This window comes from Alternaria burnsii (assembly GCF_013036055.1).
Source record: "Alternaria burnsii strain CBS107.38 chromosome Unknown 750, whole genome shotgun sequence".
Taxonomy (NCBI): domain Eukaryota; kingdom Fungi; phylum Ascomycota; class Dothideomycetes; order Pleosporales; family Pleosporaceae; genus Alternaria; species Alternaria burnsii.
The window spans coordinates 795,071-810,313 of record NW_024066108.1 but is presented as its reverse complement, the minus strand read 5'-3'; the positions used below and the strand labels follow the sequence as shown (position 1 = coordinate 810,313).

The window sequence follows — 15,243 nt, the reverse complement described above, 5'->3', positions numbered from 1 at the left end:
AAGAATTATCTTGAGAACCTGGTCAAATGTGGAAATCGGCAAACTTCCTCACCGTGTTGCTGCACGTCTTAGATGGTGTTGGGGGACCGTGCATATGTTACTGATAAGCAGCTGCAAGGATTTAGCGCATGCGATAGGCGCACAGTAGATCGTGCGATTAGAGCCCCCGAACTAGCGCAGGGCCAACGGCTGAGCGTCATACCTCTGGGATCTCGAACGTCTACCATATATTATTCACTGCTTCCTTGGAGATTCGATTCTGGAGGATAGGTAAGAAGTACTGTTGATCTCGTGATGCTCGTTGGTGGACAAGAGGTGCGAGTTCTGAGGATATCGGAGTAAGGCCCGGTTCTGTCCGGAGAAGCTAAACGTATGTCAGCCAGCGTACCTCCCAACACGATCTTCCCATTACTCGATTTAAATCGAGTAAAGGAAACACAACATGCCGGAACTGACACCAGCCAGGCTAGTCCAACATGGACGCCCTGACAATTCTCGGGGCTGGCCGATGGCCATATAATCAGCCGAGAACCCGAATGCGCCCGGCTCTTTTTTGCATCCGTTGTCCCGCCTATCTCTTTTACAGAAGTACGAACATACTCAGACACCGTATCGAGATCTCGAAAGACGCGAATATGTAGAAAAGTGAAGAGATGGTCAGATTGTGGTTTCGGAGTGTTCCGATATTCTGACATGTTGTGATCGTCGGTAGAAGTCGTCCACCGCAAGCGGCGAACTACGGCGGTCGAAGCCCTGTCCTCAAGGTAACTATCGAGTAACGGAAACTCGACGCCTCATGGTTTCTGGAATTTTCAGTAGCGCGCCAACACCACGTACGTCGCAGAACGACAACTACTCTCAACTGGCTCTGGCGGCCAGTAGGCTTTGCAGACACGATGCGCCGAAATGGCTCTACATTGGCTGCATGCGCCTACGGGCTATTCAGTGTAGCGGTAAAGACCATGCAGCTGCGCTGCAACGCCGGAGATGAATTTTGCTTACGTTTGCTTCGAGTGGTTGAAGGGTATGTTGCTCAGCATGGTACGCAACGGTCTTAGTTGCAGTCTCGTTGGCATATCAAATGCGCTGTTGCTTCCGGGAGCGGCTCGGAGATCAGCGTCGACAGGTATAATCGCATGCCTGACGCGTACTTGTTTGTCTGTGAACAGCCTTTTTGAGACCGATCAGGGGACGTAGCGGCCACCAATCGTGGCGACAATGCTACGGGGGGAGAACAGTGTAACAAGATTTATTACTGGATATTGTGCTGCAATTGAAACACACCTTAGAGTGAGTACGTAAAACTTGTATCTTCTTCAAAATCCCTTAGTTGGTTGTTGCTGTTGATCTCGTCCCCAAGTAACACTATAGCCGTCAATGCCCACTTGGAGAAAACCGCTCAGGGTCGACTACTTCTTCTGGGCCAGCGGTGCTAACTTCGGCACCTTGTCAGCCGCCAACAAAGACCGAGAGTTGTAAAGACTCGCTTGTAGGCCATATTCTACGGCTGTATCGCGGACGAGGTTCAGATAAGTGTATGCATCTGGTTTGTAATAGATGGTTTTGCCGCCGTTCAGGAGACCCATGCTCTCAAGTTCATGGAGTACTCGCAATACGTCGTCAGCGTCCTGGAAGTCCTTTGTGTATACACAGACTAATATTTCTGAGTCAGTACCTGTGCACTGCAGATTGCAAATGAAACTCACTCAGTCGCTCCTCTTTGCCATCGTCGGTAGCGACCTTGCAAGTACAACCAAGTCGATTGTCAATCACGTTTGCAACGACTTGCTTCCAAACCCGTGTAACGTCTACTGATTTCGGGAACAACATCCACTAGTCTTGGTCAGTGATACGGATGGGCGGCTGCACGGATTATCCAGCTGATTATACCTTTCCAGAAAGAACGTTTGTCTCGTTTGCGAGGCTTGAAATCCGTCCCTGTAGAGCCTTACTCTCTTGATTGAGCTGTTTAGTCACCACACCCCTCGGTCTTCTGGCCCCTTCCTCCTGAATATTGCGGCGAGTCTGAAGCGACTGCTCAAGTAAATCCATGCCACGCGATGTGAAGTCTTCAACACGAGGCGAAGGTGACTTGTCACGAGGATCGCGATGCGGATTAGCGGCCCAAATCCAAGGGAATGTAGTGGTGACGGTGTTGTATGGAGGAAGGCGTTTGATGAACTCATCAACAGGCTCGCCTAGTTGCCATGCATCCTCCTGGCCTTCCAGAGGGTTGAACAGTTCGTGTGACGGTATAGGTGAGAGGTTTCGATTTCGCTTCCGCTTGTTTGATCGCGCAAGTCGCTCCTGTTCCATAGCTTTGCGGTCGGCACCAGACATGTTGAAGCTGGTGTCTTTCACTGCAGTCTCTGTACCTGAAGTCGCCTTATCGGATAGTGGTATTGGTGCTCTGGCTGCCATCGTGATCACATTAAGATCCTTCTGATGTGCATGCCAGAAAGGTTCATGCTTGAAGTTTTTGCATAACCTTAACTGATGTCGTTGCTCAGCTTCATCACCTTGATCGAATAGTTAGTCAGGTGCGGCTGTGACATGTCCCAATACGGAATATATCAAGTACTCACCATAGAAGCTGCTGTCATCCGTTATCCACCCGTCCCCGGACACAGTGTCCTCCTCCTCCGCCATCGGTCGCGGAATAGTTCTTGTTGTCGGGGTTCATGCCCTGAGGTTTGAGCAAGGTGGAGAATGTTTGCTTGGAAGTTGACGCGATATGACGAGTGAGGGTGACCCAAATGAGGAAGCCATGGTGGACACTAGACAAGGGTACCCCTACACCCCAAACGCGCCCGCGACCACTATACGCGAACGCGTCGACCAACTCTTTCATCGTCAGCGTACGCGTCCTCACAACATATACGCCGAAATCTAATCGCATGACTTCCAAGATGCCACATTCAATTACGCCAGAGTCTACGCCTGCTGAGGAGTCCTCAGCGACGCCATCCCAAGGCGACGCTATTAAAATAGAACCGGAGACGCAAGATGTCCCAATGGACGACGCACCCACGCCTGCCGCGGCAGACAAGTCCAAAGGAAGCCTCGAAGAGCTCTTCGACGATGAAGATTCAGACGAAGAATTTGCTTCGAGTGCGCCGGCACCTACGTCGCAAGAGGATGCCTCACAACCCGCACCAATGTACGCCCCGCCTGTCGAAGTGTTACATTCATGGCAACCGCTGATATCAGTATAGCAAGATCACATCCAAATCATCCTTCTCTGATCCAGACGTCATGCGTGCCTTCTACCAACGCCTGTTCCCTTTTCGCCCTCTCTTCCAATGGCTGAACCATTCCGCAACACCTACCAATGACTTTGCACACCGCGAATTCGCCTTCACCCTACCCAACGACGCATACCTACGATACCAATCGTTCCCAACAGCCGATCTGCTACGGAAGCAATGCATAAATATGCTGCCCTCGCGTTTCGAAATCGGTCCCATGTATAGCACGAACCCACGAGACAGGAAGACGCTGCGGAAAGCGAGCTCATTCCGCCCGTTGATGAAAGAGTTGGTTTTTGATATCGATATGACGGATTACGATGATATCAGGACATGTTGCACGGGTGCGAACATCTGTCTGAAGTGCTGGGGCTTCATCACAATGGCCATCAAGACCATCGACGTTGCTCTACGGGAAGACTTTGGGTTCAAATACATTCTCTGGGTGTACTCCGGTCGTCGAGGAGCCCACGCCTGGGTTTGCGACAAGCGTGCACGAGAAATGGACGACCAGAAGCGCCGCTCAGTGGCCAGCTATCTCGAGTTGCTCAAGGGAGGAGATCAAGGCGGCAAAAGAGTACATGCATGGCGACCACTACACCCACATCTTGAGCGTAGTCTGGACATCCTGAAAGAACACTTCCAAACAACCATTCTTGCTGAACAAGATCCGTGGGCAACAGAAGAAAAGGCCGCACACCTTCTCAACCTCATCCCAGACCCCACCCTGAAGGCTGCATTACAGAAGAAGTGGGACTCTGCGCCATCCCGCCCCAGTGCATCGAAATGGGCCGACATCGACGCGTTGGCAAAATCCGGTGCCTTGTCAAAGTCACCCAAGGACCTTCGCGAAGCCAAACAAGACATCATCTTAGAATACACATACCCCCGTCTCGATGCCGAAGTCTCCAAGAAGCTAAACCATTTGCTCAAATCCCCATTCGTAATCCATCCTGGAACAGGTCGTGTCTGTGTCCCGATCGACACGACGAAGGTGGAAGAATTCGATCCGTTGAGTGTACCTACAGTCACTCAATTGCTTCAGGAAATCGATGATTGGTCAGGCGAAGAAACGGATAAAAAGATGCAGGATTGGGAGAAGACAAGCCTGAAGCCATATGTAGATTATTTCAGGCGATTCGTCGCTGGCTTGGTGGATGAGGAAAAGCCAGCGCTCAAGAGGGAGAGGGAGCAGGGCGCTGATGCCATGGAGTTCTAATAAAGTACCCAGTATCATGGTTTTAGGGATTCTGAGGACGATTGACGTTGAGAAAACGCAGAGAGAAATATGTATGATGCATTCCGATGATTCAATTCGTTAGCCACTGCGAGGGGGCTTGTTTATTGCATCTGCTTCAGCAGTGACATCAGGGGGACAAACGAGTTCCTTAGTACTGCACTCTCCTCAATGTTCCACACTCCGCCTCACCCAGTAAACCCTAATTGACAAACGTTCCCCTCCATAGTACAATATGGCATCTGGATCGGCTCAGCACCAATTCCCTTCGCCACCAGCCTCTCCCTCATCTCACTCAGCCTAGGTGCTGCATCAATCTGACTTCTGTTCTGCCCCTGCCCATCCTTGGCGCCCGACCAGAGCACCTCCGCAGCCGCAGCCGCACGAGGCCAAATCATACGATCAACATTGACAGGGTCGGTTTGTTCGGCCCACATGTGCGCTTCACCGCCTAGTACGAGATGTTGGTTCTCAGCTGGAACGCCAGACAATGGGTCGTAGGAGTAGATGAGACGCCAGTTATGGAAAGGAGCGCAGTAGTCCTGGTAAGGCCAGTAATTGGCGCTGACCGAAGGATCAAAATTGAGCCACTGGCCTTTGCCGCAGTCGAGGTACTTTTACCATCTATCAGTATGCGCAATCTATCATTTCTTGGAAGAGAAGAGAATGGACGAGAAAATGGCGTTATTTGGAGTATTTGTAAAAGAAGCCTAACTTACCCAATAATTGTAATTTCCAACCAAGGCTTTGTGTCCTGCTGCGGTGATTTGTGCAACTGCTTCGTCACTCTGCCACGATTGCACAATCACGTCAGAGCCGAGTGTCAAGTTCCATTCCAACAGCATCTCTTCCCATACAACAGGTGTGAGCCCTGCGGCGCGTACCTGGTCATGAGCTCTATCGACGAATATCTGCATAAGAGGTTGCAGGACGGCCGAATCGTTGCTCCTGACAGTATCATCGAGTAGGTACGCATTTCGATTTACTTCGTCGCCGCCGGTGTGGTAGTACGCTGAGTACGGGAATACCCTTGGTAGTAAGTCATCGAATAGCTTTTCAACGAAATCGTAGACTGCAGTGGAGTTGAGCTTCAGTGTTCCGGTTGGCGGCTGGGCGGCGTAGGTGTTCCAATCTGGCTGTTGCTCAAATGCTGCTATCAGGTCAGGGAAGCTACGGTGTATGCTTGAGGTATGACCTGGCATGTCAATTTCGGTGATCATCTGCACGCCCTGAATCGCTGCGTAGCGTTGGAAGTCCTTGAAGTCGTTTGCTGTGTAGACTAAGTCCGGACGGTACGCTCCTTTCGCGGAGAGTTCGGGCATGGAGGGTATCTCCAAAGGCCAGGACTGACTATCCGTTACGTGGAGATGGAACCGATTCATCTTGTTGTAAGCAGCCGCCTCGATTTGTCGCTTGACGTCGGCCGTAGAGAAGTAGTTTCGTGAGGTGTCGAGATTAATGCCACGGTGCTGGAATTTCGGACTGTCGAATATCTGCACAGGGGCCGAAAGTGTGTATACATCCTGCTTGTTCGAGTGTGCATAGAAGAGCTGTGTGAATGTCGTCAAGCCTCGTGCTATTCCGATGCTAGTGTTCGCGCTGATGCTTGCAACACCCTGCTCTGTTAAAGTCAAGCTGTACGATTCGTCCACCTCTCCAGCGAGAGACTTGGCGACATCCGGTTGATCAGCTTTGAGTAATTTGACATCGATGCGAGAGACGTATGTTGTGTTCGACGCGCTTGGGGATGGCTCATCCCAGTCCCTAGGGTGGAATTTCCATGGGTAGAAGTTGTTGTTGAAAACTGTTTGCCACGTAGAACCGATAGCGTACTCAATTATGTCGTCGCTTGTAACGCCTTCCTGGGTTGAGTTCTTGGATGCTTCGCTAAGCACTGGTTCAGTGTAACTCTTGCGCAAATTGAGCTGGCTGCTGTCCTGTACAGCGGGAGTGCCGTTAGAATTCGATGCAAAGAGAAAGGGAATCTGATGTATGTTCGAGCCTACATTTCTTGCGCCAGGTTCGTACCAGTAGAATGGTACATCTTTGGAGATGAAAAGAACAGTATCGCCGTGCTCGTGAGAGACGGGTATCGGCCAGATAGCCGTTACTGAAGAGACGAGAAGAGATTGTATGGTAAATACAACAGGTTTCATGTTGCAAAGAGATCAGATGGAGATTGAGAGGGATAGAGAGCACCTCGAAAGATAGGAGTAACTGATGACGACGTGCAATTTATGTACAGGAACGAAGACTGGCGCAAGGAAATGTTACTGGGTAGGCCCGATCCGTAAGCTCCGAATGGCCTCACACAGCCACAGCTACCGCGATGCCCCCGGTAGTCACAGAGGGTAATATACTAATGCCTGGTATACACTGTATAGCGTTGCTTAAGGCTGTCGAACTGCGAAGCTTAGGTGGTATCCTTAGCCGAAAGGTTATGGATGCGAGCTAGTGGGGCATGAGGTCTTAAGCAGAAGCACGATGACGTGCGGGCGCTCAAGTCCAGCCTCGTCTTCAGCAAAAGATAAGTTCAATCAGCTTCGAAGTAAGTTTCAGTACATTGCGATGTGCAACCCTGAGTCGCGTCCTTTGCATTTCTGCCAATCCTCTGGGGTCTCCGCGCGGCGCGGGTTTCTAGTGACGGCTTGATGCTGCCGCCGCCTCGGCAGTCCGGGCGATCCGCCATGTGCTGATGGAAGGTATCTGCAGCGCACGCCCTCTAGCAAGCAAACAGCTAAAGCCTCTCCAGACCACAAACATGGGAGCTCCTGAGCTATGCGCCCTATATAAACATATCGCTTCATGAGCACGGATCTCGGATGCCCAAGTCTTCCAGACTTCGTCCGAGCGGCACCATGTCACCACCATCCCCACTTTGTCCAGCTATCTCGATCGTCCTTCCCCGCTTTTACAGGGAGTTGGGAATGGATGTGCATGAGCGCACCATGGCTACGCGAGCCTCTAGCATACAGTGTCTACGTCGAAAATAGCGAGTCTTGCGGGACGCGTGCTCCCAGATGTCATACCGAGGTGTCAATGGAGCACACGACGTTCTGATTGCACCAGGCATGGATGCAAGAGGCCATGGCAAGCTCATGTGCCACGACAGAAGGATAACTCCATGGCACCAATTGGCTGCTGGTTCCTAACATGCTCAAGGCAGCTGTCAAAGCTCGGCTTCCTTGTCGTCCCGAGAGTCTAAAGTACGTCGTTTACCCGCCGGTAGTCTACTCGGCCTGGCACACCATCTTCATGTGAATGCTATCATATATGCGTGTGTGCTGACAACCTGTGAAGCGCTATAGGCTCTAGCAATCATCTCCGCCTGTCATGGCCGAATTCAAGAGCACGAATTTCTCGACCTCTTACCTACTCGGCGCCGCCGTCGTCCTGCTCCTGGGCTACAGGATCGTACAAAGATTTTCCATCAATGCGCGAATCCGCAAGCTCGGCGCTCGAGCGCCAGTTCGAAAGACGTATTTCCCATATGGCCTCGACATGGCGTATGAAGTCATTACCTTTGCGCTGAAAGATGAGACATACGCAATGTGGGTTGGCATGTTCCAGAAATGGTGTGGACCAGGGCGATACACAATCGAGGCTGGCATCGGCGAGCGCGTGCTTCTGACCGCAGACCCAGAGAACATCAAGGCGATTCTTGCGACGCAATTCAAGGACTATGGCAAGGGAGAGCAGTTTAGGAAAGACTGGCATACCTTCTTGGGTAACGGTACGTGGATAAGAGGGCAGAAGTTTAGGCCCCCCACTGTGCGGGACAACTGAACAGCCTTGGACTCAATGGATGGATGGCTAACAACCTTCAAATAGGTATTTTCACCACCGATGGACAACTATGGCACAACTCACGCCAGCTCATTCGACCGCAATTTGTCAAGGATCGCCTAAGCGATATTGACATCTTCGAACAACATACCCAAATCCTCATCTCTAAAATCGCTGAGAGTGGAGAGATTGATACTCTTGACATGATGTTCAGGTATACATTGGATGCAGCTACGCACTTCCTACTTGGCCAGAGTGTAGGAAGTCTGGATGAACCGAAAACAGTCTTCGCAGATGCATTCTATAACGCTCAGCGTGTACAGAGCTTCGTAGCTAAAGTTGGGTACGCAAACTTGCTCACGTGCCTGACACTTATCACTAACATCAATCAGACCTCTAAACTGGCTTATCCCGCGAAAGCGCATGGGATTCTACGACTCCATCAAGATTATCAACGATTTCGTATCCACTTTCATCGACACAGCCCTCGCACTGTCCCCAGAAGAGCTTGAAAAGAAGACAAACCATGATGAAGGCTACACGTTTCTCCACGCCATCGCAGGCTACACGCGCGACCGAGACATGCTGCGCGACCAACTTGTCTCTGTTCTCCTAGCAGGCCGCGACACAACAGCCTGCACACTGACATGGGTAATCTACCACCTATCCATAGACCCGACCATAACCGCCAAACTGCGTCAAGAAATCCTCCAAACAGTCGGCCCCGACCGCCAGCCAACCTATGAGGACTTGAAAAACATGAAATATCTCCAACACATTTTGAACGAAACCCTTCGTCTGTACCCCGTCGTCCCATACAACGTACGCATGGCCCTCAAAGACACGACGCTCCCCACCGGCGGCGGTCCAGACGGCACGCAACCCATTGGTGTCCTCGCCGGTACACCGATCGGTTACTCGACCCTCGTTATGCAACGCCGCGCAGATTTGTATCCACCTACTTCCAGATCTTTCCCTCCTCCCGATGCTTTCGCGCCCGATCGATGGGATTCATGGACCCCCAAGAGCTGGACTTATGTCCCATTCAACGGGGGACCTAGAATCTGTATTGGTCAGCAGTTTGCGCTTACGGAGATGGGCTATACGCTCGTGAGACTGTTCCAGCGATTCGAGTCAGTGGAGAACAGGATGGGCGGTACGGAACCGGGGATGCATGCTGATATTGTGCTGCAACCTGCAAAGGAGGTTAGGGTTGCTTTTAAGTAAGACAGGGTTGGTTGAATGGATGGATATTTGGTCCAGGCGTGTATATTGAACGTTGATCCTATTGAATATGTATGAGCGAATACCACTTTGTTGTATCAACCATGCACCCAAACATTCCTCTATGCTGCAAGTTTCTCCCAACCCACATGAATTTGTCACGAAAATTGCTTCGTCTCCCAGAATTACAAGCAGGTGAGCACATTGAAGCATATTCGGATACGTTGGTTGATAACAGTCCTATTGTCTAATAACGAAAGCATCAAAAACGCCTGGGTATCTTATCATACACATTCCGAACAGGAACGCTGACAATTAGGGAAGAAACTGAGCTTATCGTGACTCGTAACCAAGGGGAAATATGGTGGATACCATGTCTCTCGCTCTACGTAAAAACAGACGATGCAAGCGAGGCATGTGGCAAGAAAATGCTACCGCAACGATCACGTTCTATGGAACGAAAAAATGCAACGATTCTCTCAGGCCTTGACGCCTCGAGTTCGCGGTGCGGCACGCTTGGTAGTCGAATCTGTGCCTCGTGCTTTGGCGGTACCTGCGGCCTAGATAGGAGTGTTAGCTAACATAGCTTTCTGTTACTCTAGGTGTGTGAGAATGACTTACCTTCTTTCCTGGCTTGCCTTCAACATCACCAACGATGTGCTCCGCCTTTCCAACAATCTTATCCACAATTTTCTCGGTCTTTGTCCTCGGCTTCTTGACAGTCTTCACGTTCGCACCCGTAGTCTTCTTTGGCGCAGCAGCAGGTTTCTTGGCCGTAGTAGTCTTCTTGGTAGTAGTTGTGCTGCTGGTAGCCTTGGGTTTAGTAACGCGGCCAGAAGCTACTTTGCTGGTGCGGGGCTTCGATGTGTTGGCCTTGGTGGTCGTGCTGCGTTTTGTAGGCGCGATTGCGTTCTCAATCTGCTGAACAAGACGGGGCTTAGAGTTGCCTTCGTTGACAAGTCAGTATGCTACTGTGTATGTTCGGGAATGGCAACCGAGGTACTAAGACGTGGTTGGGGGCAGTACAAGGCAGTCTGTGAAAGGGGGAGGAAACTTACCAGTTCTCGCGCGCGTAGTTGCTGCCATCTTAATTGTTTTAGAGGTTTCTCGATAGTGGATGGGTGTCTTTGAAGTGATTTGTGGCGTGTGGAGTGATGAGTCGAAGCTGCGTGACGGAAGTTAGCACGCGTGCCGCATAGTGTGGAAGCAGTGCGCGAAAAGCGAAGCTTGTCAACGAGCAATCTCTTTCAAAGACGAACTAGGGAGACAGGAAATGCAGGCAACCATTGCACACGTAGCAATAAGACAGGAGAAGCGCGTTGTGCAGAACGCGCGCGCAAAGCCGCTGGCATGATACCAACGTGCCTTTCAAAAGCGCACAAAAGCAGGCGAATATATGGGATTTTGCGCTAGGAACATAAAAAGGTGGCAGAAAAGGCTTAGGCGACTTACTCACAGCTATCGGCGACAGTATTCCAGGCGCGGTTCGTGAATGCGACAAAGATTGTAGTCGTTGAAGGTGGGCGGTCGAGGTCAGAATGGGCGGGGGAAGCTCCCACTTTAAACTTCCAAGCGAGACGGAGGACGTGTCTCATCACAACAACACATGGCAAGGTCAGCTGAGCCAATGAGAGATCCGCTAGAACACACTATGTTGTTTCGAAAATCAAGCTTCCCGATCGGGCTGTTTCGTTTTGGAATAGCCTACTCAGCTCTGCATCCTTTGCTACTCAAGTTGTGTGCCTCCCTTGCGATTCACCGCTCTCTGCGGCCCTACCACGTTATCGGGGTCCTTTCTGACAACCACAAGAACTCAGTTAATTACAGACACGGATGAATTCTTGAGTATCTTCATAGCATAATCATGAATTGAATAACTTGTATTCATCTATCGTTCGTTGGTACAGCCAAAATAGCCGCCCGTCTCAGCACCCACACGATGGGATCCCCTAAGCGCCGTCCATGTCCATGGTCTGACCCTCCTGAGGTAACTTTTGAATCCATTCCATAACGCCTTTTGAGCCCTGACGCTCATGCTTGATACTCGTGAAAGCCTCCTAGTGCGCAGCTGATTTACTACCCTTCGCCATACGCTTGTTCATGAAGTCGAAGAAAGCGAACTGACTGGCCGATACACCGTATTCGTAAACGAAGCGACTGGCGAGGTAGCTTCCGAAAATGGCACGAAGATAGTTGTCCGGTACCTACATATTGATTAGTCCATGCTTCATTTGCTCGGTATTGATCATGACTTACTCTCTTAATGATCTTGTCTAGACCAATCTTCTCAAGCAAGATATTTGGCAGCGCCTCCTTGAGGATCGACTCCCTGAACTCTACATTGTGCCACAGCTCGGTGTTCTGAAGTTCCTCGTCCAGCTTCGTGATCGCGTTACTGAGTGTGTCACTGAGGACGCTTCGAGGCTGACCAGTGTTCTGGTGTTCCCTCCAGATGGCCTCAAACTCAAGACGTGCGTTGTTCTGGATTGTCTTCTGCACTTGGCGAACGTAGTTGTTGTAGAACTCTGGAGCCTGGCCATCTCCACCAACACACATGTGCTTGAGGAAGCTCTCGTCGTCGAATGCCAGCGATGCGAGGACCTCAAGCGAGGAAGAAGTAACACCACCCTTGTTGGCTGAAGCATCCTTGTATAGAATGCAACCGGCCTTCTCGAGACGGAGCTTGGCGTCTTGGGTGATGAAGAGGTTAGCACCTTCCACAATGTATGGGATTACCGATTTGCCATCAACAATGAGCTTGTTGGCAGTTGACAGATCGATAGACTCGGGTCGACCACCACAAGGGACGAAGGAGTCGTAATGCATGTCACTGCGGAGATGGAAAGTGTTTCGGAATGTTGTGCCGTTGTAGACAAGGTCTCCGTTTGGCAGTCGCTTGTTGGTGTCATCAACCAAAATACGGTAGCCTTCTGGTGAAAGCTTTGAAGCATCAAAGTGGTTGATCATCTTGCGCTCCTTGGCTAGGCGCACAAGCTCCTCGTGGTTGATACCATTGTTGTCGACCAAGACACCGGAACCGTCAACGATTGCAACGTACTTCTCATTGCTAAGCAGGATCTCGTTCGAACCAAGATCACCGTCAGGACCACCTGTCTGCAGCTTGCGAACCTTGCTGGGGTCGAGGTTAAGCTTGCGGTAGATACCCAAAACGTACTCGCGGACAGACAATGTCGTCATGCCGTATCGGTCGTGAGGGATACCGCCCAACTTGGGACTCTTCCCGGTGAAGAATGACTTCCACCATGGGGCGCCACGAGTGCGTGCATGCTCAGTGGCCCAGTCTACAAGATCAGCAGTGTTCTCATCAGGACCCATGAAGAGGATTTCTTCCTTGCCGTGAAGATCGACAATAGGATCCTTGATACCAGGACTGGTAGGAGGTAGGAGTAGATCGAGGATGCTGTCAATGTACTTCTCAAAAGCGCCCCGGGCCTTATCCTGGTGTTTGAAGTCAAGGAGCACGACGCCCTTGGAACCACCTTCCGGAATGTCCTTGTTCTTACGTTGCTGCGTGTTTGCAAGGTTGTAGTTCTCATCAAACATGGAGCGCGCGTTGATAGAGTAGGCCTCCTGACTCCTAGATTTGACAATGCGGATACCTCCACGAGCAATGTCACGGAAGCGGAGATGGAAACCACGGAACTCAGAACCGATGACAAGGAACATTCCATACAACGGCTGAGGATACTCTGTGGATGGGAGGAAGGTGGGGTTCAGACGGAAGCTGATGGCGACCTTGGTAGGAGTATAGAAGTTCGTCTTCAGTACCGACTGATTGAAGACACGGAAGGCGGTCATGACCATCTCATGGTGATCGTTGGCAACAGCCTTGTTGATGGTATCGGTCAACTCCGCGTCTGTCTGAACCTTGTCAACCTGGAGACGGAGATAACTCAGAGTCGGCAGGAAGTCGTCCTCTTGGCCCCTGGTCTGGACGTAGTGAGTCTTCGCGAATGGAAGATACAAGGTGTGGACGAGTTCTGGGTAAGTCATGATGATCTCGTAGATGTAGTCAGCGGTAAAGGTCTCGGCACGAAGTCTGCGCTTCAGCTTGGAAAGCAGCTCGGCATGTACGCTGTTTTCTGGGTCCAGAATTGCTGATAAGGCAGTGTACTCGCTTCCCAGTCGGTTGAGGAAGTGAGTAATGAAGACCCACACACAGTGTGCATAGATGGTCTCTTGTAAACTCAGTCTGCTGGTAGCGAAAAGCGTCTGGAACTTATTTTGTGGAAGGCAGTAGAGCAGAGAAACCTCCTTGGTGATTTGGTGGATTGAGGCTTCGATTGGTGGGTGCTTGGCACCGGCAGCTCCTGGAAGCGGGCGCAAGTAGAGGGACATGACGGTGTAGCCGTTGGAGAACTGCTCGACGTACTTTCGCGAGGTGGTCAGACCATAGTAATGGTACAGATCGCTCAAGGCACTGAAAAGACCCAATGCACTTCCGCGCTTGAAACCGACGACCAGACGCTTGTCTCTTGAGCCTTCGATATCGAAATGGTCAATGACCGGGCCCGTCCGCTCTACAGCGACTTGGAGAATCTGTTGGTAAACCTCCTTGGTGTTCTTGGTCGCCTTCTGCAGGAAACGCTTGTCACCAATCTTCTCGATGTCGGTCTCCGTCTCGCTGGGGTTGGGGTCGACAAAGTCGCATTGGTAGACGAAATAGCATCGCAATTGCTGGTCTTCGCTTCCTGGCAGCGGGCTCTCGGAGCGGAAGCTCTCTACACGGTATGCCAGACCGGGCTTGGATACAGCCAGATACTTCTTGCCCAAACGTTGCTCGTATTGAGGGCCGTCGATGACACTCACGCCGGGCCTGCTGGTATCGATGTACACGGCGTGGTCGGCAGCTTCCTTGTCGAGCCTGATCTCAAGACGCTTGTCGTCTCTGGCATATGCGGCGACCTTTGCGGCGTAGAGCGAGTGGATGTGGCTGATGATTCTGTGACGTTTGTTAGCGCAGTCGCCGTAGGAATTGCAGCCGTGCTTACGCATCTACCGTCTCGGTAGCAAAGTACATGTCGTCAATGCCCAGCTCGTTGTAGAACCACTTGGTTTCTGATTCTACGAGCTCTGGGGGCATGAAGCCCTTCTCCTCGACACCGTCCATGACGGCCTCCATCTGCTGTGCCTTGCCCTCGAACACAGGAGCAACATAGCCGGAACCGCCCGATCCCTCTTGGGGAATCATTCGCGGCGTTGAGCTTCCTGAGCCTGGTGCGCTCAGATGTGTGGGAAGAGGTGAAGGGCGGCGGTCTGGGGTGTGAAGGAGCTGCTCGAGCTGCTTGTGCTGAGCCGGGTGGCCATTTGCGGCATCAACTGGTGTGGAAGCCATGCTGGGCGTGTGCAATTGAACTGTGAGTTGTCCAAAAAGGTGCTGTATAGCGATTGAGACAAAGCCTGGTAGAAATGCGTGCTTAGTGAGACGCGTCAGGCGTGGTAAGAAAGCGCAACGAGTTTGGTCGATCGCGCGATAGTGGGGCTTTGAATAGAGGGGCAGTCGAAACCAAGCCTACAAACGTATAATTAGTCGGCCGTTCGATACAGATATACGAAGAATGTCAGATGCACCGCTATTTCGGGCCTCGTAAAATGCTATGATGCAGGAACGTTAGCTTACCTTCTAGTACAACCAACGAGCCGCAGCCGTCGATCACCGCTTCGGATAAGGATAGTAGAGGCAATTGGACAGATGATCCACCGCTCTTTGTTTGATGGGTCTGCGGA

General features: G+C 51.3%; 6 protein-coding genes across 6 annotated transcripts; 2 read left to right on the top strand and 4 right to left on the bottom strand.

The window, feature by feature from the left end:
- Positions 1-1,409: 1,409 nt before the first annotated feature.
- Positions 1,410-2,649, bottom strand: GT037_001658 (uncharacterized protein; the record flags this gene model as incomplete). The annotated part of the gene is made up of 4 exons (XM_038926705.1): positions 1,410-1,654; positions 1,707-1,833; positions 1,891-2,519; positions 2,586-2,649. The coding sequence occupies 4 exons, from the start codon at positions 2,647-2,649 to the stop codon at positions 1,410-1,412; spliced, it is 1,065 nt and encodes a 354-aa protein (XP_038789997.1).
- A 107-nt stretch (positions 2,650-2,756) lies between these two features.
- Positions 2,757-4,467, top strand: GT037_001657 (prim-pol domain-containing protein; the record flags this gene model as incomplete). Its single annotated transcript, XM_038926704.1, has 2 exons — positions 2,757-3,160; positions 3,216-4,467. The coding sequence occupies 2 exons, from the start codon at positions 2,757-2,759 to the stop codon at positions 4,465-4,467; spliced, it is 1,656 nt and encodes a 551-aa protein (XP_038789996.1).
- Positions 4,468-4,673: 206 nt separating this feature from the next.
- Positions 4,674-6,641, bottom strand: GT037_001656 (glycoside hydrolase family 20 protein; the record flags this gene model as incomplete). Its single annotated transcript, XM_038926703.1, has 2 exons — positions 4,674-5,099; positions 5,205-6,641. The coding sequence occupies 2 exons, from the start codon at positions 6,639-6,641 to the stop codon at positions 4,674-4,676; spliced, it is 1,863 nt and encodes a 620-aa protein (XP_038789995.1).
- A 1,177-nt stretch (positions 6,642-7,818) lies between these two features.
- On the top strand, positions 7,819-9,498 carry GT037_001655 (cytochrome p450; the record flags this gene model as incomplete). Its single annotated transcript, XM_038926702.1, has 3 exons — positions 7,819-8,218; positions 8,317-8,614; positions 8,664-9,498. 3 exons carry the CDS (start codon positions 7,819-7,821, stop codon positions 9,496-9,498), a joined length of 1,533 nt encoding a protein of 510 aa, XP_038789994.1.
- A 476-nt stretch (positions 9,499-9,974) lies between these two features.
- Positions 9,975-10,581, bottom strand: GT037_001654 (uncharacterized protein; the record flags this gene model as incomplete). The annotated part of the gene is made up of 3 exons (XM_038926701.1): positions 9,975-10,055; positions 10,117-10,442; positions 10,554-10,581. The coding sequence occupies 3 exons, from the start codon at positions 10,579-10,581 to the stop codon at positions 9,975-9,977; spliced, it is 435 nt and encodes a 144-aa protein (XP_038789993.1).
- A 971-nt stretch (positions 10,582-11,552) lies between these two features.
- On the bottom strand, positions 11,553-14,851 carry GT037_001653 (nad-specific glutamate dehydrogenase; the record flags this gene model as incomplete). The annotated part of the gene is made up of 3 exons (XM_038926700.1): positions 11,553-11,699; positions 11,752-14,458; positions 14,508-14,851. The coding sequence occupies 3 exons, from the start codon at positions 14,849-14,851 to the stop codon at positions 11,553-11,555; spliced, it is 3,198 nt and encodes a 1,065-aa protein (XP_038789992.1).
- Between the last annotated feature and the right edge of the window lie 392 nt (positions 14,852-15,243).